The 25,031-nt window shown below is 36.1% G+C and overlaps 1 protein-coding gene across 4 annotated transcripts in view; it reads right to left on the minus strand.

Moving 5' to 3' along the window:
• LOC131543754 (probable E3 ubiquitin-protein ligase HECTD4) overlaps positions 1-25,031 on the minus strand; it is a 93,405-nt gene that overhangs the window by 2,834 nt on the left and 65,540 nt on the right. For all 4 annotated transcript variants that reach the window (XM_058781503.1, XM_058781501.1, XM_058781502.1 and 1 more), the window contains exons 50-75: positions 24,467-24,704; positions 23,102-23,238; positions 22,841-22,967; positions 21,920-22,057; positions 21,587-21,723; positions 20,357-20,517; positions 19,464-19,645; positions 18,253-18,458; positions 16,630-16,760; positions 16,236-16,441; positions 15,198-15,377; positions 13,745-15,090; positions 12,551-12,758; positions 12,214-12,437; positions 11,853-11,998; positions 10,756-10,859; positions 10,520-10,643; positions 9,576-9,766; positions 9,328-9,474; positions 7,866-7,985; positions 6,077-6,232; positions 4,852-4,955; positions 4,535-4,756; positions 3,158-3,324; positions 2,039-2,234; positions 324-546 (exon numbers count right to left, since the gene is read on the minus strand). In XM_058781503.1, coding sequence (XP_058637486.1) covers positions 324-546; positions 2,039-2,234; positions 3,158-3,324; positions 4,535-4,756; positions 4,852-4,955; positions 6,077-6,232; positions 7,866-7,985; positions 9,328-9,474; positions 9,576-9,766; positions 10,520-10,643; positions 10,756-10,859; positions 11,853-11,998; positions 12,214-12,437; positions 12,551-12,758; positions 13,745-15,090; positions 15,198-15,377; positions 16,236-16,441; positions 16,630-16,760; positions 18,253-18,458; positions 19,464-19,645; positions 20,357-20,517; positions 21,587-21,723; positions 21,920-22,057; positions 22,841-22,967; positions 23,102-23,238; positions 24,467-24,704 — 5,521 coding nt within the window. The remainder of the gene's footprint in view (positions 1-323; positions 547-2,038; positions 2,235-3,157; positions 3,325-4,534; positions 4,757-4,851; positions 4,956-6,076; positions 6,233-7,865; positions 7,986-9,327; positions 9,475-9,575; positions 9,767-10,519; positions 10,644-10,755; positions 10,860-11,852; positions 11,999-12,213; positions 12,438-12,550; positions 12,759-13,744; positions 15,091-15,197; positions 15,378-16,235; positions 16,442-16,629; positions 16,761-18,252; positions 18,459-19,463; positions 19,646-20,356; positions 20,518-21,586; positions 21,724-21,919; positions 22,058-22,840; positions 22,968-23,101; positions 23,239-24,466; positions 24,705-25,031) is intronic.

Here is a 25,031-nt window from a genome sequence, read left to right on the forward strand (position 1 = left end):
TATCTGGGGAAAATGAACATCATATTCTTATAGGCAAAAGATGAAAAAAAAAACTGTTTATGAATGTGTTTATCACCTTTTATTTGCCTTTTGGTTATGTTATCAGCATGGTTGTTCAAATTGGAAATAAATTATATACAGAAAGCAAGTAAAGAATGTTCCCCAAATCCTGTTATGATCACTAAAGCTGTCTACACCACTAAATAAATCTCTTGCATTGTACTGTAACTGAATTGCACAGAATTTGTTGGGCATTTTTGTTCATTTCTGGCCCTGATCTGCACTGACCTCGATCATGTCAACAATGAATGTGTGACACTCACCCACCGCCCCATCTGGCGGGGCAATCTTCATGGGGTAAGGGGGCACGTGAGCGGTGTCGGGGCCGCCGTCTTTACAGGGACAGGTGAAGGGGATTCGCTCCTGGTTGCAAGCGAACTTGATGAACTTGCTGAGCTCCTCCTGCGTGAACATCTCGAGCGCGGCCCAGAAGAACTCAATGTGCTGGTCCGTCTCCATCAGTCCCACCTGGTACATAGTGTGAGCCTGGATTGACGTGATCAGGAGAATGAGTTCGGTTAGTTAACAGTCAGTGGCATGTAAATGAAATTAAACTGCATTATAATTTAAATATACATTAAGTGCAATTAGCTGAACTTTATAGTGCTTTTGACACTCTTAGTTAGGACTTAAAGGGAGAGTTCACCCAAAAATGAACATTTGTTGTTAATTTACTCACCCTCAGGCCATCCCAGGTGTAGGTGACTTTTCTTATTTTTTTTAGGTGAATTGGTCTTTGGTGATTCATAAGTCAAGTCAACAGCCACTGGCACTTTGAGAGTCAAAGTAAGCATATCAGGCAACACAACCTATGGCTCCAGAGGTCTTATGAAGCGAAACGATTGGTCTGTGCAATGAAAATCAACATTATTTCCTGTAATCCAGAGCCTCAGGCAAACAGGGAAAATATGATTCTTTTCTGCTAACTGGTTCTTTCGGACAGTTCGTTTTAATGAACTGATTCAAATAACACTTCACCAGTTCGTTTATGTAAATACGCAATCATGCAACGTATACGCAATTATATATCCAATAATGATGTGAAACAGATGTTTTAAACATGTCTAAAGCATATAAAGTGAATAAACTAGTCTTAAATCACATAAACCATGAGAAACCATTAAATGTTAAATTGGTTCATGCTCGGTTCATGCATGCTCATATCAGCGGCTCATCCGTTTTTTGTTTCCTGGAGCGCTGAATCAGTTCATTCATCAGAGGATCAGATTCGCTGCTGTTTTGGCTCATTTCCAGCCTGAGTGACTGTCAGTCATCTGAAAGCGAGTTTTGATTGAGTAACTTTGATCGAGTAACTCAGCTGCTCGAGCCGCGAACTGTTTCAGACGCTTCAGTTCAGGTTCAACTATAACAGTCAACATTTGAAGTGAATCAAAACCTTTCCTCAAAGCTGTCCTAAAACCTAAAACAAAAATGCGTTCTCATCTTAGGACAACTTTGATGAACTTTTTTGATCCACTTCAAATGTTGACTACTGTAGTTCACTAAAAAGAACCGTTTAAAAAAAATTATTCGTTTGCGAACCGGACAGTTTGAACCGTTTGCCTGAAGCTCTGGATTACAGGTAATAATGTTGTAAATAAGGTTCAGTTTCTTGCACAGACCGATCGTTTCACTTCATAAGACCACATTATATCATCAGGAGCCACGGGTATTAATTTTGTGTTGCCTGTATATGCTTTTTTGACTCTCAAAGGGACAGTAACTGCTAACTTGCATTTTAAGAATTACCAAGGATCACGGTTTCAGCTAAAAATCTTCTTTACTGTTCAACTGAAGATAAAAAGTCACCTACATCTCAAATGGCGTAAATTAACAGAATTAAATTTTTGTGTGAACTATCCCTTTGTGCGCACTTCTTTTTCAGTAGGGACTAGAAGCAAGTCAACAAAGATGAAGGCAAGCAGTAAAATTTCAAAAGAAAGAACAGGAGATGGAGTCGAGTGGTTCACTGTCTGACCTTGAGGAACTCCAGGTTGATGTCCGGCAGGCCGCAGGTGCGCAGCTCCACCTCAGCGGGGCTCAGTAAGGTCAGGAGCTGCAGCGGTATGATGGAGCCCAGACCGGCGCGGACGGCTGACATACACTCCACATTCTGCAACTCCTGCAGGCGCAGATCACGCACCGCTTGCACATACACATCTTTATTCTCCCAGCTAAATAAACACACACACACACACACACACACAGGTATTAGACATCAACTATCTATTAACTTCCCAACACATTTAAAAAGCACTTAGCATTTCTTTATTCAAGAATCCCTGCAATAAGCATACTATATCCATTTTTGAGCCTAATATAAAGTAAACCTTAAGCTACATAAATAGTATTAAAGGTATAATTCACCCAAAAATGGTAGCCATTGACTTCCATAGTATTTTTTCTATACTATGGAAGTCGATGGCTACCGTCAGCTGCTTGGTTGCATTCTTTAAAATATGGCAGCGGCTATTTGCACAGAGTAAATAGTATATTTTCTTAGTGATATGCTATTTACACCACAGTAAGTGCAAATAGTGAGAGATTCTATTGACACTATGTAAAAACAGCAGGATTTTCTGCTATTTATAGTAATTATTGCAAATAGTGGCAAATATCTGCACCTTAGTGTTGTACGTTATAAAACAGGATACAATAATAACATATTGAGTGTAAATTATAATTTTAATTCAAATAATTAAATGGATGCCACTTTATTGGGACAATAAAGCCCTCCCTACACCTACCCGATACTTTATTTTCAACCTTTTGATTACCGTATTGACCCGAATATAAGACGACCCTGATTATAAGACGGCCTTGAAAAGGTGGATTCAAACTCGGGTCGATCACACCGAAAAGACTACGCTATGCGATTCACCATCTATGGCCCTGGAGATGTTTTTTGTAAGATCTCAATCACATGTGGATAGGTGGAGTTAGTGTAAATAGCCTCTGCTTTAAAATATCCTCTTTTATGTTCAACAGAATAAAGGAACTCATTCAGGGTTGGAACAAATTGAGGGCGAGTAAATGATGACAGAATTAAATTTTTGGGTGAACTGTCCCTTTAAATGGGTCAGTCGATGGCTCCTACCTGACAGCGATGTCACGTCCTCCATGGCACAGCTCTACTTCCTCTCCGGTCATGGTGATGTAGGTGAACGTACAGCAGGGGCGGCTCGGTGAATCCGGGCTCTCGCCCAAGTGGCTCTGCGACGAGACTTCAGCACATAACACTTCCAGCTCCGCCTCATCGGCCAACTGTGATACGATACGATACGATACGAGAACAAGGCAACAGGTTCAGGATTAAAGCAGGAAGTGAATACACTTGTGAAACAGAAGTACAGCATACCTTTAAAAAGTGGACTTATTAGGGAAATTATATATTTAAGTATGAACCAAATGTAATACTTTCTGACACTTAATTGCACGTCAGTTGCAATTATATGAAATATATTATAGTTAAATGCAATTAGTTGAACTTTAGAGTGTTTTATGACCATAGGACTTAAATACATTTTTATATGTCATTTCATAATTTATGGTACACTAATTTAAAAATAAACAATTTATGGTAAACTATACTCTATTTTTCTGGTAAAATATGGTAATTACACATTTATCATGCATTATTAACTTTATATTAACTTTAAAATCTGATATCAAATAATAAGCTACTGATAAAATTATAATCAAATACTTGATTTAGTATGTTAAAGTCAAAATAAGTGTACTTCTTTAAAGCATGACAAAAGATTATAAAACAATGATTTGAAATGTAAAGTAAAACTTGACATTATTACAAAGGTCACTTTCTAAAAAGTGTACTTAAGCGTGTTCTCTTTAAGTCACTTAAGTGTGTTCTCTTTAAGTCACTTAAGTGTGTTCTCTTTAAGTCACTTAAGTGGCCTTTTATTTCATTAGTATATTATCTGCAGCAGTGCTGTTTTAATCATTAAATACTATTTTGAATCAGTATTTATATTTTCCATTTTCCTTTTAATTTTTGTCACAATTTATGTAATTTCGTTGGGTGTTTTTGTCATTTTTAGTTTTTAAAATTAATTTTTATTAATTAAAATGTTTTATTTTAAGTACATGAAGTGAAACTAAAAATGAGAAAATGTTGCCTTTTTATTTCAGTTACTATTTATTTAATTTCAAGTAACAAAAATGTTTTTTTATTATTACTATTATTTTAGTTTCAGTTTACTATAAGAACCCTGATCTGCTGTACAATTTACACACACACACACAAGAGATTTGAAGTACAGAAGTGCACATTCAATGCAATTAAGTGCACTTCTTTTAAACAAAGGTATTAAAGGAATCAATGCAGAAGCAAAGATCCTGGGATGAGAAAAATAATTTGATGTGTAATTTTACATCCCTCCAAAGACAGAAAATAATTATATTTTGCTTCAGAAAACTGGAGGCTATACATTATATAATATTAATTAAAGTTTACATTCTCAAACTTCTTGATGTAGTTGTATGTGAGCAGGTCAGCTTCTCGAAAGTCAGATTCTGGGTCGAGTGCTTCACCGACCAGACCCTTCCAGAAGGAGCCGAGCAGATCCAAAGGCAGAGGCACGTCCGCCCGGATAGCAATGCCCAGCAGCTGGCCAAAGAAGTTCAGCAGCTGCTCTTCAGCGTAAGTGATGGGGCACGGCGTCAGAATGTACTTGCCCTGCAACACGAGTCAAGCTGTGTCAACATCCTGTAGCACTTAAAGGAAGGTGGAAAAATGCTGTGAAAGCCAACAGATCAAACATGCAAGTGCACCTTATTGCGATTTGCTGCAGCGCTGGGACACGGGAGGAGAAGAGAGAGCGCAGAACTCTGCAGCTCCTTACAGACTTGCCACAAGAAATGCCTGAATGAGCCGCCTGAGAAAACATATGACAAGCAAGAAGCATGTTAACTGGATTCATGCTATTGTTATTATTAACTGAGACAATTAAAAGTATAAAATAAATAATAATAATAAAATAAATAAAAATATCAAAAGCACAACAAAATTACTAAAACTTACTGAAACTAAATTTCAGATGACCAACATGAAAACACATGTTATTTCAAAATATTAATAAAACACTGTAAATACAACAGTTGCTTCATTGCTTAGTACACTATAAGCAATAAACAAATAGAAACTATAACTATAAAATTCATTAATTTATAATTTAAGGATCAACTTTTTTTTTTTTTTTGCGAGCAAATAAAACCATGAAATTAATGATTGAACAATCTGTGACCGCTTCAAACTTGAAAAGGAAAATTTATACTAAATACAATAAATAAAGGTTGAAAACAGTTAAGTTAGTAGTGCTGCTACTATTAATTACTCGTCAAATAGTGTTGTTATTAATTAAAACTAACTGAAATTAAATTAAATATAAATATTAAATGAAAAACTTAAATGAAAATCAGAAATTGATATTCTGAATAACTGAAATATAATATGTAGAAGTACTAAAATGACAAACTAAAACTTGAATAAAAATAAATTGAAATAGAAATACTTAAAAAAAAAATAATAATAATAATAATAATAACAAACATTGTCAATTTAAACAAAATTACTAAAGCTTGCTAAAAATGTAGTTAACTTTGTCCACAACCAGTGTTATTGTTATTGCATTTGTTATTTGTATTGTAACTAAATTAAAAATTACATTTTTGATAATGGAAATAAAGCTGAAACAAAATATAAATATTAGCTGAAAAACTTACACAAAAAGCAATGAATGCTGCCTTGGCATCAAACAGAAATAAAATAATTTTAAGTTCTAAAAATGACTAAAACATAGAAATAGAAAAAACCCCCGCAAAAATCACATAAAATGACTAAAACTGAAAATTGCAATAGAAAGGCTCAAAATGTTATATAATGCTATATAAATAATAGTAAAATTACAGAAGGACTAATACAATACTGTACGTCACACAAGGAAGGGTTGTAATGTTGGGAGAGTGATTGATTTAGTGTTTAGTGCGTGACACTGACTGGTGCCGTGGACCTCCTCCCCGGTGAAGCGGATGTTGAAAGCGTAGGTGGGGTCTCCTCCGCTGGCGATCCGAACACACAGCTGAGACGAGGGGACGCAGGACAGCTGACGCGCCGCCTGGCAGAAGTACGTGTTTTCTGCTGCACGCATCTCACCTGCGAGACACAGATCTGAGTGAAGAACCGATGGCACAGATCCTCGTCTGCAGTGTTGGGGGCGACGCATTACAAGTAACGCCGGTTACTTGATCAGATTACTTTTTCAAGTAACTAGTAAAGTAACATATTACTAGGGATGTAACGATGAACCACAAGCCAGTTGAAAAACGATGCGAGAAGTTTATATGAACGTATCTCTGAGGGGAACTGAAAAGTCTTTAGAGAAGTTTACGTGGTATTTTCTGTTCATCTTGTCTCTGAACGATGCAAATTAAAGTAGTGTTCATAAGCGCAGCTCTGCTTCGTTCACAGCGGTAAACACTGTATCATTGCTGTTCATAAGCGCCACCTGCTGGCAGAGAGTGAATCTGCGTCTCATTCAGCTCGTCTGCTGTTTCCTTCAGATGTTTTATGTAGTATAGTTTCACAAAACTAAAGTGAGACCATTCTGTTTTTGCTTCAGATTTCGAAATCGGGAGAAAGTGCAGAGGCATTCATTGTGTGCCCCATGTATGGTTAGTTCTAGACTAAACGTGAACATGCATTTACTCGTCTCACTTACACAAAAACAGATTCAGTATTCCTCAAAATGAATAAAGAACAGTGAAAAATCTGCAAAATCTGAATATGATGCAAATCTGCAATAATGAAATGGCAAGTAATACAAATATCCTTTATGTATTTAATCCCATTTTATTAAACAATGTCTTTGCTGCTGAGCTTTGATTGTTAAATTCAATCATACTATTAAGCAAAAATAACTTTAGATAAACTAGCAGACCTTTCCTCCATCCTGAGGCTTATTCATTTCACTTTCTGGTGTGAAAGGGATTTTACATTTACCAAAAATAGAGCTTTTTATATTAAAACAAACAAGCCAGCCCAGCCCAGATTTGAAAAGTAACGCATTGCTTTCCATAAAAAGTAACTAAGTAACGTGTTGGGGGAGTAACTAGTTACATGTAACGGAATTACGTAATTTAATTACAAAATAAATGTAACTGTAATCAGTTACAGTTACTGAGAGAAAAAAAGTGTAATTAAATTACAGTTACTTATGAAAATGTTAACGATTACAGTGTTTTTTTCACACATCCACATACAGATTTAATTGATTTCTTTCATGAATTGCACTGACTGCTCTAAAATATGAGACACCAATATTTTAGTAGTTTAGGACACAGCACAGGACATAACTGTTTTATTTCCTATTTGGGTTTATGTATATGCTTTATTTTTATTTTATAGTTTCCAGTGTTTCCTGTCATAGCTATGCAAAGATTTGATTTCAAAAGTGCTTCTTGTTATGATTTTAAATCTACATTTAATTATGTAAAGTTAACCCTGCCTGGTTTAAATGTTTGAATGTGATAAACAGTTTCAAAACTTTATAAATTTGGAAAAGTAATCAAATGTAATCAGTTACATTAATAAAGTAACTGAAATAGTTACACTACTTATTACATTTTAAACAGGGTAACTTGTAATCTGTAACCTATAACGTTTCCAAAGTAACCTTCCCAACACTGGTTACTTTCTTAGGGAGTAACGCAATATTGCAATGCATTACTTTTAAAAGTGACTTTCCCCAGCACTGCTCATCTGTGTGAGCGACGCGGCATTGGTTTACCTCCCACTATCTCCAGCGGGTCCAGTGTGATCTCAGGAGCGGCGTGATCCGCTGTGCGCTGGACGGTTGCGTTCAGCACGCGGTTCATAAAAGTCACTTTGGTGTCGTAGAAAATCAGGCCTGCAAATGAGATCAAGAGAAACAAGATTTATGTTTATTAAGACAGTGTAGTTAGTGGCGTTCTATGCTGAAGACGTTAGTTTTCCTGGTTTCTTTTGTTCAGCTTAAGAGTTTGGCACTGCAATTGTCCCTCACTTCGTTGTCTTTAATCCCTTACATTTGTACATAATTTGTAAATACAGTAGATATTTTTAAAAGACCGTACTTGCAAATAATGTAATACTAATGAAATAAAAGGCCACTTACTTGTACTTAGAGAGACTTTAAATGTAAGTGTACTTTAAATCGTTGTTTTAATAATCTTTTGTCGTGTTTTAAAGAAATACCCTTGTTTTGATGTGTTGACTAACATACTAAAGCATATGGAAAGTAGTTGATTATCATTTTAACTGTAGTGTTTTATTCAAATTAATTTATTTATATGCACTAAACTTCATCCGTACAAATGTGTAATTACAAATATATTTAAAAACATGACATACAAGTTTCAATAGAAATGTCATTAAAGTATATTTCAGTTTATCAGAAATGCTTGTCAGTATATTCATCAGTACTTTAACCATATTTCAAACACAATAGTAATTCTGAAATTACACATAAAGATGCACTTAAGTCCTACTTAAGCGGATCAAACACACTGTAAAATCCAGCTACTTGCATTTTATATAAATGTACACTACAATACCTTTTCATTTAATTGCGATTGACATGCAATTATGTATTACATAGTTAATATTACATTCAGTTCACATTTAAGTATATTTTTTTAAATTCTATTATTTTTGTAATTAATGCTCTTTTTGAAAGTATGCTTTTTTTTGTCAATTTCATTTGCAAAAATTCTCTCAGAATAACAAAACATCCTACATATATGAAATATAGTGAGAAATCACCTTTATTATGAAGCACTTTGGGCGTAATTTAGTACAGCGATGGCAATACCATGGTATTTTAATAATATACTGTGGTATTTAATGCTTAACATTCATGAACACGCATCTCCAAAGTGCTTCAGATAATACTATGGTATCACCACGGTACTAGAGCATGTAAAATGCCACACAAGGACGTCTGTGAGCATTTTCGAGATACACGAATAAATGGAAAATTTAATGTCCAAATAAAAAATGTGCATTAAAATCATCACGACAAACACAATGCTGCTTCATTTCATACGGCCAAGAAAATAATACTGATCACAAATATTCAATATATTGAAAATAATCAATATATTCCCCAGCCTATCCAAAAAACATGGTACTTTTTGGTAGTCTTCTATGTAGCTACTAAAGAAACAATCCTGACTAATGTCATAAGTGTGCCTGTGTATTCAACGACTGACCTTTGGCCTCACACAGAAGCGTCGCGATGCTGTTTTGATAGGTTTGCGTCAGCCTCAGCTCGACTAACGGCAGGAAGAAGCTCTCCAGCGTGCTGTTGAGCGACTGCAGCAAAGCAAACCGCAGACGCAGACTCTCCACTGGAACGCCTGTGTGATCAGAGCTACCTTCAGTGCACACTGGGACTAAAACATGCTGACTCTACATCTCATAATCCAAATCTAACAGCATAACATGGAGATGAACTTGCCTAACAAGCATGCGACCTGGGGGTCAGCGGTGTCCTTGGCGTCGAGGTAAACTTCATGAGGATGTAAGCGGGCAGGAGTGATGGCCAGGTGTCGGCAGAGACGGTTAGCAAACTGGACCAGCGCAAAGTCCATCTCAAAGGTCCATTTTCTACTGGCTTTCTGAGCGTGTCGGGAATCAATGCACGTGCATCTAAAACAAACAAAAAAACACCATTGAGATCTTCAGAGAGTTACATTCATTATTCTAGCCATTTAAAAATCATTTTTCAAAATGACATCTTTAGTTTATTTGAAGACCAGAACAAGAGAGACATGCACTATTATGGATGTTTAGGGGCCTACTCTCAAGAATAAAATGTTTCTTAACTGCTATTTTCTTACTTAAGAAAAAACATACAAATATTTTGCACTACAAAAAAATCTTCAGAATATTCTTAGCTTTTTCCTTCATTTTTAGGATAAAACTTAGAAAGAATTAAAATTCTTAAAAACAATCTTTTTAAAAAGCATTGTAAATAACTTGTGTCAATAACTAAACAAAAGCTACCTCCAACTGGTCTCAAATCCCTAAAGTTAATGTGCTTAATGAATTTATTGTGTGGTTTAAATTAATTATTTATTTATTTCATTTATTGAGCATTACAACATAACACTAGCTACATATAATACATATTACTAGTACTAGAAATGTGCTTTGACACCACAGATCGATCACGTAAACAATGATCCTCCATGAATATTAATTTTATCATTATGACAACTGCCAGAAGCATTATAGAGCAAAAAAAGATGTAAATGAATGCAATGGCTCTTTAAAAAACTATTTAAAATACACAGTGCATTAAAACACGTTTCCCAAGTTCTGGATTCCCGTCAAATCAGGTGCTACAAAAATTCATATGAATTTATATTAAGAAATTTTTTTAACTTCTTTTTAACAAACCTTTCAAAGTGCAGGTCGTAACCGCACGCCAGGATCGCCCGCCAAACACTGCGAATATCCTGCTTGGCTCGGTCTAGAGTAAACTTGTGGAAACCTTCCAGGGTCAAAAACTTCTCTTCTGGCACTGATGGACAGAGGAAGGGTGAGGTGTTAAGATTTATGAGCTTCCACCGAAACCGATCATGTATTCGTTTTTTGTTAATAAATTCAGAAATCAAGAACGTTATTGTATTAACCTTCAAGCTTTTTGGCGGGAGACTTTTCAGGGTCTTTTTCATCAGGTTTGGTCTTCTCTGGAGATTTTGGCTTAAGGACTGATTTTTTCTCACTTAGTACAGTTCTGGAAAAACACCATGCAGGAATATCATAGTCCACTAAAACCAAAACTAAAACTGATTTTTGTTATTTGGGAAAAAAATAAATAAAAATGATCTTCACTTAAATACATAACTGAAAATGAAATAAAAATTAATACAAAACTATTCAGACATAAAAAATTTTATAAAACGGCCAAAAACACAAAATTATTAAAACCAATAAAATGATAACTGAAAATATAAAAATAAAAACTAATATTTAGTTCAGCTAAAATGTATATCATTTTTTATTAATAAAAAATAATATTATCTCAATAATACGTAAAATAACACTGGTACCATACATCTTATGGCGGCAGATGAACTACATTTATATATTTCAAATGAAAAACAATGGTTAATTAAAATCTATCTTAAGGTAAGGGATGCTTGTATTCAATTAAATATTTAATGTGTGACCCTGGACCACAAAACCAGTCTTAAGTCGCTGGGGTATATTTGTAGAAATAGTCAAAAATACATTTTATGGGTCAAAATTATTGATTTTTCTTTTATGCCAAAAATCATTAGGACATTAAGTAAAGATCATGTTCCATGAAGATATTTTGTAAATTTCCTACCGTAAATATATCAAAATTAAATTTTTGATTAGTAATATGTAATGCTAAGAACTTCATTTGGACAACTTTAAAGGCGATTTTCTCAATATTTTGATTTTTTTGCACCCTCAGATTCCAGATTTTCAAGTAGTTGTATCTTGGCCAAATATTGTCCGATCCTAACAAACCATACATCAATGGAAAGATGCTCACGCTTTCAGATGATGTATAAATCTCAATTTCGAAAAATGTACCCTTATGACTGGTTTTGTGGTCCAGGGTCACATTTGTTAAATAATTTAAATAAATTCACTATGAAAAACAGTTTATCTTTTGGCAGTTTACACTTACAAGTGAGAGGAAACTGACTAATGAAATGCTAGTGAATGCCTGGTCGAGTGTAATGTCAGTACTCACCTAACACTGTTAAGCATGGACTTCTCTTTGGCCGGGGGTTTGGTGATGGGTCTTTTTGTGCTGACCACTTTGCCTTGGTGCTGCTCTTTGCCTGCCTTGCTGTGCTTGTTTTTGTTGGGCTTTACTGTGCCATATTTACGGAGAATCTACATGTACAATTAACAAAAGGTTAATCATTTCTGCTTTGGTCCGGTCAAATACTTTGTGTCTGTTCAACTGGGCCTTAAACTGATGCTAACAAAAAAACAAACTGGATTTTTTTTAAGATTATAATTTAAAAAATTAAACTCTTAAAAAATGTGTTTCATGATAAATTAGTAATTTAATAATAATAAATTAATTACTGTTCCGAGGTTTTTACCTGCGTGAGCTGGTCATCAAGCACCTTCTTGGGAGGCCGTATGTGTGTTAAAAACACGTGGAGCAGGTTTCCTGGTGTCTGAGAGTTGATCTGCTCTTTGCTCAGATAAATGTCCGATACTTTGACTGGTTTTGTTGGTACAGAGCTCAGCACCTGCTCTGCGTATATGCAGCTCTTAAAGATGTCTGTCAGCACATCACGTGCTTTAGGAACCAATTTATCACCTGTAAGAACAAAACATAATTAAACCTGATATCAAGTTAAAGCAAACCCTTGCAAAAAGAATAACAGAATAAACACACATTTTTAAAATTCTATGATAAAGAAATCAACGAACCTCTGATCGATTTGTCAAGGAAGTACTCCTCCAGGGCAGAACTCCCTTGTGTGTCAAATAAACTCTGATTTACACTGGAGGCGGTGAGGATCTCCTCATTGGTCATCTCCATTAGCTCCTCCTCTCTTTCCAGATTGGAAAGGCCAATGAGATCACTGCTGTTAAAAAGACTGGCCCGAATCTTCTCTACTTGGGCCCGTGCCCTTACCTATAATACAAAAGCAAAAAAAAAAAAACATAACATTATTTGATATCTAATTTCTTTCACAAAATGGTTAGTGCTACTAGTGTTGCTAAGGTGTTCTAAGCGGTTGCTAATGTGTTGCTATGCAGTTGCTAGGGTGCTCTAGATGCATTTTATCATTGTCTGAAAATCTGGTGAAGATGTGATGAACGCAGTAGGATGAGTTTGAAAAAGTTGTAGCCAAATTAATCAAAACATTTCTAAGCATATTTAAATTATCTGTTATATTTTGTTAAAAAACTGCCAAATATCAATAATATATCAGCACTGGCAAAAACTTAATGACTGATACTGATGATTAAAAAAAGCTAAATATCGGCCGATATATCAGTCTTGGCAAAAACTTAATGGCCAATACCCATGATTAAAAAATGACAAATATCGATTGATATATTGGCCTTGCAAAATAAGTAAATACTAGATATCATTCAACTCATGTCTCAAGAAATCCAAAGTAGTAGGGTAAACGAAATAAAAATGACAAAAAAAAAAGTAAAATATCAGTGATATATCAGCATTGGCAAAAACGTGATGATCGATACTGATATTTAAAAAAAAAAAGCTAAATATCGGCCGATATATCAGCATTGGCCAAAAATTAACGATCGATACGGATCATTAAAAAAGGCTAAACACCAGCCGATATATTGGCTTTGGCAAAAACTTAACAGCCAATACTGATAATTAACAAAAAATGCCAAATATTGGCTGATATATCAGCTTTGGCAGAAACTGATAATTAAAAAAATGCCAAATATCAGCCGATATATTGGCCTTGCAACATAACAGTCAGTAAATACACATGCACAGGAACAGTGCATTTTCAGTTTTCCATACTTTTCCCTAAAATAAACATTGTCAAAATTTTGTGTTATGATGTACAATAGGAATGTAAGTGCATAGCAAACTAAATGAATCTGAAACATGAGCATGTTGCCGGTCCCACCCACCTCTATGACAGCATAGCCTTTGATTGGTCGTGTCACACTGGCATGGATGTCTGGCGAGGCAACTGTGTACATGGAGCTCCCATCTGAGACTGACGTCGCACCACTATCCAACTGCTCCCCAATGCTGCCGAGACTACCTTGACTTCCTGTGCTACAAAGAGACACATCCAGACTCTCCTGACTGGACACTGTGTGGGGATCCAGTGGTGCTTGTGGTTGGGAAGGTGCTGTTTGAGAGGTTACCAGCTCTTGGTTCACTAGCAGCTCACTGGAAGCCCTGGAAGCTCCCTGTAAAGTGCCGGAGACCGACGTCTGGCTCGCTGAAGCAGAGGCGCTCATTGCTGGCGTTGCGTTGTTGCTATTTGGGCTTCCTGCAGTGCAATCTCGCTTTGCATCTTGGAGAATACCTGAAGTTTCAGCTTTGGCTTTTTTAGGGTCCTCCTCTTGAACCGGAATAAAGATCTCATCCTTGAAGAGACCACCGTGCGCGTTGCAAGCCCTTCGGATTGCACTGCGCACCACGGATTCCTCCAAGTGAGTGGGGATTCCTGAGAGCACGAGCAAACGACTGTGAGCAGTGGAGCCAACCAAGGCTTGGCAAGCATCTGCAACGGCATCTTCAGTGACGCCCAGACCTTGCGGGTCCTTGTTAGCAAGGTGCCGTAAAATCAAGAGTAACGTCAACCCACGGTGAAACCACAACATGTCCTCTGGCTTCCCTCCGGCCATGTTTAGTAAAGCATTGTCACATTCTGATGGTCTCGCTCCACTTCCAGAACCATGTTTTCCTGAGACGGCAGCTGCCGATGCAACTGTGACCACTGCCCGTTCGCGCTTTAGCTTCACCTTTTTGCGCTTCGAAAGCAAGCTTGGACTTTGGGGCGTTTGGCCCGGAGAGGATGATGAAGAGGATGAGGAATCGCTACAGTTGGTGGCACTTGTAGACGAGGGGACGCCTACCACTGATGTCCCCACACCCGTACTGAGCGGCAGAGTTACTTCGGCCACTGCCAGACATACCTCCATCAGGGCGTGGAAGTAGGTCGAGAAGCGGCTCCGCTCGGTGACGAGCGCAAGTGCGCCACTGCTACCAGTTGCGGAAGAGCAGGAACCTCCGCTAACTGACCCCCAGATTTGGGTCTCGTGGTCATAAAGTTTTCGTAGTTCGGATTGAAGAACCATAAGGACTGTTAGGCAAGGGTTGAGAAGCAATGTAATGTGGCTAGACAGCCCCGACGGGGTTTTGAGACGCTCGAAGGCGTGGATCTTGCGGAGAAGCTCTGCAAGCAAGTGGAAGATCAGCTCCTTGATGCACGGAGCAAGATCGGTGGTCCACAGAAGCCCACCTAAACACAGATAAAGCAAGTGTGATGCTAAAAATAGAAACTGCATGGGAAGTTTTAATAGTATGTTTCATTTGATCCTCGGGGGAAAATAAATTAACATTTCTTACCCAGCAACTCTACAACCTGCATAAGCACAGAAGTGGGCACAGTGTCCAGCTCATCCTCAGAGCGGTCAATGGTTTCCCCTATGGTGTAGGTTAGCAGCTGTTCAGCAAAGGCCATGGCCAAGGGAAACTCAAGAGGCAATGAGTGCAATACCAGCACTGCACCAGGAGGGGGAGATACACCTGCAGACAGTGACTAGAATATGAGTTAAATATGCCATGAAATGGAAAAGCTATTTTCTAAATGTATCTTACTGATCTTATGCTTGCGGTCACATTAGTCCTTAAACATGCTGCCTATCCTTGTGAAAAAGTAGTACACTTTAGCATACATCTAAAAAGAGTACTTATTACGAAAATAATACATTTTAAAAGAAAATACTTAAGTGCCAGCTCAATGTTAATTGCAAATAAATGAAAAAAGTTTAAATGTATGTTAAATGCAATTAGCTGAACTTTGGACTGCTTTTTTGTCCCAAGTAGGACTTAAGTAAAAGTTATGGGAAACTATGGTTTAATGTCACTTGTATAGAAACTTACAAGTATATAAACGTTATATGCATTTAAACATTTGTAATAACACATTTTTAACGATGAAGTTGCAATTTAACGCATTTAAAATATATTAACCTTGGATGTAATACTGAACTATAATCAAGTACTTTACATGCGCTTTATTATGTTAGTCAACACATCAAAACTTCTAAAGTACGACTAAATATTTTAAAAACAATTTTAAAAGAACTTCCAAAGTAAAACTTTCAATTTGACTATTACAAAGGTCACTTTTTAAAAGTGTACTTAAGTGTGTTAAGAACATGTCATGAAAGTGTCTGTCTTTAAGTCACTTAAGTGGACTTTTATTTTAAAATATTATCAGCAAATAGTTTTTTTTTTTTTTTTTTAAATATACTTTTCACACTATTGTATACAATTTTAGTCAAGTAAAAACATTTTTATATATATTGAGCATACTGAGTAGAATCTTTTGAGTAGGTGAAATCCAAAAATGTATGTAACAACGTAACGTATTTGACATGCCTAGTTTGACATGCACTTTGTCAGTGGGGATGATGATGCTGGGATACTGGTTGGCTGTGGGTGGAGGGGTGAGTCCTGTATTGGACGGGGAGGCGTCCAGCGGGTAGCACACTGCCTCCATCAGATTCAGCTGGCCATTTCGTCGAACCTTATGACCAAGTCCATACACCATTAAGCGAGTCCAAGGGGCCTTATATAGAGAGGAGCTAAGAGAAAAACAAGACATGCAAAACATTTTTATTGCTCTTTTGAAATAAGTAGTCTTACACTGCAAAACTCCCTGCTTAATGACAGCAAAATGCAAAAACAGGTCATTTAGAAATATGAGTGCTTGTGATATCCATAGAGAAATCATGCCTAATGTTGTGTTGTCAGATAATCAACAGGAACTCACTCTTTACGGCAGCCGAGTTGGCTCTCTTTGCAAGAGACAACCACAAATGCGGCACCAGGGAAGTTCACATCCATGCTGACCTTGGACTCTGTGATGGGAAACTCTTCCAGTGTGAACTGCTCTGGAGCACTCTGAATGTTTAGCAAACATAAAAATGTAACCACAATAACAACTAATAATAATTTAACAGAGTGCACTTTCAGGACTGTTTCTTAACACACTTTAGTACAAAACAGTTAAAAAGTGCACTTTTTCTTTTGGATAAATTTAAATATCACAAAATATAACATTTAATTTGCAATCAGTATTTGCAAAATAATTTATAATGACCTCACAATAATGCTACAAAAATTTGTAAATATAAATGTCTTTCTAATCACCAAAAAAAATTATATTGAGGGAAATATATATATATATATATATATATATATATATAAGAAGACTTCAACGGACTGTTAGGACAGCAGAAAGGATCATTGGTGTGCACCTGCCCAGCCTTCAGGACTTGTACAACTCCAGAGTGAAGAAACGGGCAGGTAACATCATCAAAGACCCCTCTCACCCCGGACACAACCTGTTTGCACTTCTCCCTTCAGCCAGACGCTACAGATCTCTGTGCACTAGAACATCTAGGCATAAAAACAGTTTTTTCCCCCCATGCCATCTCCAGCTTAAATAGCTAACACATGGATCATTACCGGTGTTCTGTAATTCATTCTCCATCTTTAATTATTGCCTCTTTCTCAAGTATCATGTAAATACATATACATATCTGTTTATTTATACAGCTGTATATAAAGTAAATAATGCTCAAATTTGTACATAAATCTACTGTTCCAGATTCATACACGTTATTATTATCATCATCTATTGTTAAGTCATACTATTTAAATGTTTTTTTCTGTTCTTGTGTCAGATGTGTATGTATGCATGCACCAGGAGCACCTTAAAAAAAACCCACAACAAATTCCTCGTGTGTTTGCGCACACCTGGCAAATAAAGCTAATTCTGATATATATATATATATATATATATATATATATATATATATATATATATATATATATATATATATATATATATATATATATATATATATATATATATATATATATATATATATATATATATATATATATATATATTTAAAGGCTTCAGTCATTTTTCCTTTAGAAAAGTTTTTTGTTTTGCAAAATTTGTAACTCTACCAGGGTTATTATTGTTAACTAAACTAAAACCATAAATAATTATTTGAAATAAAATAAACATTAACTGAAAAAACAAATTAAAATTTATTTTATTTCAACTTATTGCCAACATTTCTCATTTTCATTTAAAGTTTAAATACTAAAATAACAAACTAAAAACTAAAACTTAAAAACTATAGACATAAAACTAAATTACTAAAGCTTGAACTAAAAGTAAAATATAAAAGAAAATCTAATATAAAATATTAACAAAAACTATAAAATCTAGTATATCAATGATATTATAATAATACTGATCTCTACTTTCTGTCAATCACTTTTATTTGTATAAAAATCATGATTTTCAAAATAATAATATATCCTGTAGAGAAAAATCCTGATAAGTGGGCACAAATCAGCTTTGAGGTGTTAGTACCTGCAGGAAACAGCAGATCTGTTTAGTGAGCTCGAGAAGGCTGTCCTCGCCCTGATGCAGGGCTCTGCTGATGGCCACCGTCAGCCACTCACGGATGCTCTCAGCGTTTCCCTGATAGAAGAGCTCGGTCGGGGAGCAGCTCTTACCCTGCAGCTCGTGGAGGACAGACTGAGCCAGCAGAATAGAGTTTGAACTAATTCTGCCATCTACAGACACAAAAGGGAAATTATCAAATACAGAAAAGAAAAGTTTGGATGCATTTCAGTCATTTTATGTTTTTTTTTCTAGAATGTATTAAAAGGAATAGTTCACCCAAAAATGAAAATTTGCTCAAACCACCCGCAGGCCATCCAATACGAAGATGAATTTGTTTCTTAATAGAACCAGATTTGGAGAAATGTAGCATTTCATCACTTGTTCACCAATGGATCCTCTGCAGTGAATGGGTGCCGTCAGAATGAGAGTCCAAACAGCTGATGAAAACATTTCCATAATCCACACCACTCCAGTCCATCAATTAACATCTTGAGAAGCTGAAAGCTGTGTGTTTATAAGAAACAAATCCATCATTAAGACGTTTTAAACTAAAATATAAGTCCATAATCCATAATAACGCTTTCTCCAGTGAAAAAGTGGTCTGGTCTGAATCAGGAGAGAAATCTGCACAGATCAAGCACCGTTTACACAGTGCTGAACAACAGTCCAAAACAGCTCTAAACAAATATGTGGGTGGATTTTGATGTGAGAGACAACGGGAGATAGACTTTTTCACTGGAAGACGCATTTTTATGGATCATGGATTATATTTTGAATCAACGGTTTGAAGTTAAAACACCTTGATGATGGATTTGGACACCTGGGTGATGGACCGATGTTTCTTACAAACACACAGCTTTTGGCTTCACAAGATGTTAACTGATGGACTGGAGTGGTGTGGATTACTTGTGGATTATTGTGATGTTTTTATCAGCTGTTTGGACTCATTCTGATGGCACCCATTCACTGCAGAGCATCCATTGCTGAGACACTGATGCAATGCTACATTTCTCCAAATCTGATGAAGAAACAAACTCTTCTACATCTTGGATGGCCTGACATTTTCACCAAATTTTCATTTTTGGGTGAACTATTCCTTTAAAATGTCAAATGTAAATTAAAATGACCAAACAAGTTGGCAACCCGTGCTCCTCAAATTATTCGTATGACATCACCTGGCAGAGGCGGAGCCAGAAGCTGATTGGACAAGAGCTGCAGGTGCTCAAGTGTGATGTCTCGCACGGCGGGGATGTGGAAGAGACGTGTGAATGTGTGAGGGCTCTTGGGAGCAAAGATGTTGAGCAATGCCATGCGGCAGTACAGACGCGCCAGAGCACTTTCACAGCGCAGCAGCTCCCTGAAACACACATACGCATGCAGTACTGAATGTTACTGAAATATGGTGTTTAACACTTTCCCCGCCAGCGTTCTTGGAAAAAAAGTTGCCAGCCACCGCCAGCGTTTTTGCTGATTTTCACTAAAATTTTGTTGTATGAATATCTGAACATGCAATACATCAAAATAAAGATCAGACTCTACTTTCAAACAAAAAAAATCTGTTTTATTCTGGCTTCAAGCATTGTTTTTTTTTTTTAAATCAACACGAATGTAGGTAGGTTTCAGAATAAAGCAACATTTTAAGCAAAAAGCTGAGAAAATTGCATTTTTATCAAATACTACATCTGTATCATATTCAGTGCTTTTATCAAAGCAAAGATGCAGTAGATGGCTTCCATCAGCACTTCTAAAGCATGCACAGGCCTTTACCACTTCCTGTATTGACATTTCACTCTGTAACATTAGGCAGTTTTCATTTATATGCGGTTAGTGCTGATGATCGCATTATTTTTCATATGCATACATATGAGATCGCTCGTTTCTGCGTCTTCCTGGTCTGTGTTTTTGATCGGCACTTTCTAGACTCATTCAGGAGGTGTAATAGCGCCCCCTAGCAGTGAAAACACGGAAAATTCTGTGTTTGGGGGGGAAAGAGTTAAAGAACAACTCTTTCAGTAAAAACCTGATATTTTTGAACTGACAATAAGAAATGTGTCTATAAATGCATTACCGGTGAATCTGGATGTTGCTGCTGTCCAGAGACACCAGGCCGTTCGCTGCAGCCCTGCGGGATCCTGCCGGCGGCCTCTCCAGCATCTCAATGGGGTACCAGTACCGAACTAACACCCCCTCACTGCGGAGATACGTCTCCACCTGCACAAGCTCATTAGGCTGAATACACACAAATCAAGTTCAGTCAAGTTTCAGATTGGTTGTGTCTGAAACAGGTGCATTTAAAAGAGGCTAAACAGCTGTGGATGTAATGAGTATCACAGCCTGCAAAGAACATGTATGGACTATTTCAATATTGTGGAAAAAAATGCTAAACTTTTATATGTATATATGTTTATATTATTTAATGTTAAGTATTTATACATCATTAAGTATTACTGCATCAGTTTGCGGATTTTACTAGAAAAAATATTGTGGTGTACGGATGCTTCTCATTATGATGTCCTAAAATCATCAAAATCAAAAATTGCCAAAATGTAAAAAACAAAATAAAATAATGAATAAAACATACAAACACAACAGTCAATATTCATGAATATGCAAAGTATTTCAATAATACTTTATTTTTATTTATTCATACATAAATAATAATTAATAAACCAAATTCATACAAGAGTCAATTATCTTGAATATGCTAAAATTATTCTAATAAGGTTAATTTTACAATATAATTTGCTTTTTTTTTTTTTGTGAATGTGAAATTACAAATTTCTGTTAGCTTACTATTATTATTATTATTATTATTATCATTATTTAATCTCACAGCCTGCAAAGAACATGTCTGGACTATTTCAATGTTACAAAAAATATTTACATTTATACGTTTAAAATTATATTGTTTAAAATCTGAAGTATTTCATATTATTATCATTAAATCATGAGAATATAGTACAGAATTATGCTGATTTCATTAGAAAAAAAAAGAAGTGTCAAATCTGGACGATTCTATTATACCCTAATATTATCAAAATAAAAAAATGAACAAAATAGATAAACAAAATAAATTATATTAAATAAAGTTAAGAATAAAACACGAAGGCGCATAGAATCAATTATCATGAATATGCAAAAAGTATTTAAATAAGGCTTAATTTACTTCTATAATTTCAATGTATATAACTACAATTTATATAATAAAATTACATAATTTCTTCTTTATTGTCAAATTTTGACTGTTTGTGGAGTTTCTTCTCTGCCTATGCTGATTTGTTTGGAGGCAGATACTCACAGAGTCGACATCGAGCACGACCCCATGCAGGCCGAAGGTCTTCAGCATGCCCCGGATGGCAAACTTTGGTAGGGCTGTGCCGCCTGTGCTGCTGCTGGTGTTATTTCCCTCTGGGCAGCGGATGCCCACTGTCAAACCTGAGAGAAAAACAGTGATACTGTTAACCTGTTACCGTGGCAGAAATGTTGAATTGTGATTTATTTAAGCTTCATTTACAAGTAATTCAAAATGCTAAAAACTGACTAAAATGGTGAAAGCTTGCAGTGCTAATGTGTGATTTTAACAAAACAGAAAAGTGCAGAGAATCTCAGACAATGCGTGTTTCGCACAGACCTTTGCGGACTTTATCAATGGTGAACTTGTTAGCTTCATCTTTGATGTCCTCGATGGTTGGGAGGTAGAGGTCACGAGGAATACCTCCATTCTCTTCATACAGGAACTCAACAGTCTGACGAGCGATATCCACCATTCCTGTCCGATAAAACAGCATTATTCATATTAGACACATGCAGAAAGCATTGTGAAAAGAAGTACAATTAATTGTACTGAAAGTGCACTTGTAGTATACTTCAAAACTTAAGTGTGTATTAAAAAAAAAACTACCTGCAGATCATATAATATTAAAATTAATAAATTAATAAAAGTCTTAACACACTTAAGTACACTTTTAAAATAAGCATTTGGTAATAATGTCAAAAGTTTTACTTTAAAGTACATTTGAAAACATTGTAATTATGAAGTACACTTATTTTGATGTGTTGACTAACATACTAAAGCACATGTGAAGTACTTGAGTTATCTTTTGAACTGTACTGTCATTGAATATTAAAGCTAATATAGTTTAAATGTACTAAATTGCAATCATCATCATCACAAATCAGTTAAAATACATGATACAAGTTTCAATAGAAATTACATTAAAGTATATTTTAGTTTATCATAAATGCTTGTCAGTACACTCAGCAGCACTTTAACCATATTCTAAAGAAAATAGCAGTAATTATGAAACTACATATAAAGATGTACTTAAGTCCTACTTTAGTGGGTCAAAAAGCACTTTAAAGTTCTGCCAAATGCATTGTATAGTATTTTAAATTATAATACATTTTGAATCTATCGCAATTAAAACACAGTTAAGTGTCTGAAAACATTGCATTCAGTATATTATTTTAAAGTACATAATATGCACTCTTTTTAAAGTGCGCTAAAATGTCTTTAGCCATTGCAAATAAACAGACACAGGCGTTCATTCACCCAGCTGAAGGGCTCCTTTGATCTGGTCCAGGCCGGACTTCCTCTCTGCCTCGTTCCTGAAACGACGGCGAATGGTTGGAAAAACTTTGGTTTCCCACGCTTTCACCAGCAAAGCGTAATGATCCTCCTTTACAAAGAGAAGGCAAGAGAAGGAAACATGTTTTCTTTGAAAAGACCGCTCGGAGTCACTGTGTTAGGGGGGTATAATGTGTGTCAGTGGCTTGTGAGGAAGTTAAGGGTGTAGTTATGAGCTCTTCATACCCTAGGAATATCTTCATCGTCCTCATCATCACTCTCATCATCAGCAATCGGTGGCGGATGAGCGTTTGGCCCCGAGACGACCAGGTTCTCATAACTTAGTTCAACCTTGTAGTGACAAGAGGCATCACTATTGTACTCTGTAAGCAAAACAAAATAATAAGAAGGTTTAACGCACATGAACTGCATCAAATTTAAATAACATCTGCCTTACTGATTCAGTCAGATAATTAATTTTACTCTGTAGTAGGAGGGGCCAAATTCATAAGATTCTAAACAAAAGGAGGTTTTTGAAAGGAGACCTTTGATCAAAAGTGACAGTAAAGACGTTTATGTTACAAAAGATTTCTATTTCAAATAAATGCTGTTCTTTTGAACTTTCTATTCATCTGAGATTGAATCCTGAAAGATAAAAAGTATCAGAGTTGCCACAAAAATGTGAAGCAGTACAACTCTTTTCAACATTGATAATAAAATGAAATGTTTCTTTATCAGCAAATCAGCATATTAGAACGATTTCTGAAGGATCATGTGACACTGAAGACTGGAGTAATGATGCTGAAAATTCAGATTTGATCACAGAAATAAATTTAAAACATATTCAAATAGAAAACAGTTTTGAACAGAAATTGTAATTTTTCACATTACTAGTTTTTACTGTATTTTTGATCAAATAAAAGCAGCCTTGAAGAGCAGAAGAGACTTCTTTAAAAAACATTAAAACATCGTAATTATTCCAAACGTTTGACCGGTATTGTTAACTCTTTCCCAGCCAGCGTTTTTGCTGAATTTCACTAAAATTTCATGGGGCCGGGAATATTTTGTTGTATGAATATCTGAACATGCAATACATCAAAATATAGATAAGACCCTCTACTTTCTGTTTTATTCTAGCTTCAAGCATTGTTTTTTTTTTTCATAAAAAAAGCAACATTTTGAGCAAAAAGCTGAAAAAAAATAAAATAGCGTTTTTATCAAATACTACATCTGTATCATATTCAGTGCTTTTATCAAAGCAAAGATGCAGTAGATGGCTTCCATCAGCACTTCTAAAGCTTGCACAGGCCTTTACCACTTCCTGGATTGACATTTCACTCTGTAACATTAGGCAGTTTTCATTTATATGCGCATTATGATCGCATTATTTTTCATATGCATTTGCATACATATGAGATCGCTCGTTTCTCCATCTTCCTGGTCTGTGTTTTTGATCGGCACTTTCTAGACTCATTCAGGAGATGCGTAATAGCGCCCCCTAGCAGTGAAAACCTGGAAAATTCAGTGTTTGGTGGGGAAAGAGTTAATGCACACAGCTTTTTTGATCTGAAACTATCAGTTAATATTCTGGATTCAGCGGAGCGGACTGACGTTGCTGTGCTGTGACGACCGCAGCGATGCGACACGGGGGTCCGTGAGACCCTGAGTCAGACGCCACGCTCGTGCCAGCATCATTGTCGCTGTCGGAGGCCATGGCGAAGGGCAGAGCCTCGAAGTTGGCGCTGATCTCCTCTGACAGGTCCATGCAGAGATCGGCAGCGTTTCGGTGAGCTTGTCCCTCTGCGTACGCAAACAACCGGCAGCCGAAGTTTGCGTGAATCTTCGTACTCTGAAAAGGAGAATCACAAGGAACAATTAAAGATGTTTATAAAGAATGCAAATAATGAAACCAGTGTACAATAAAAAGACATTTACCCAAAGCAATTACATAAGCAGATTTTTGGATGCTTAAACCACCCATAAAAATGGACAACACTGAATATCCCAGAACCCAGGAAAATACATAATACTGATAAATAGTTATGACGCATTATATCTTATCAGTATACAAATAATACTACAATAACACTGAAAACAACATATCCTTATGTAATTAGCAAATTGTGTTTTCAGCAACACCACTTTCAGGGGCTTTTTTTCCTCCCAAGCATTTCCA

This window comes from Onychostoma macrolepis, chromosome 07 (assembly GCF_012432095.1).
Source record: "Onychostoma macrolepis isolate SWU-2019 chromosome 07, ASM1243209v1, whole genome shotgun sequence".
In the NCBI taxonomy this organism is placed as follows: Eukaryota; Metazoa; Chordata; class Actinopteri; order Cypriniformes; family Cyprinidae; genus Onychostoma; species Onychostoma macrolepis.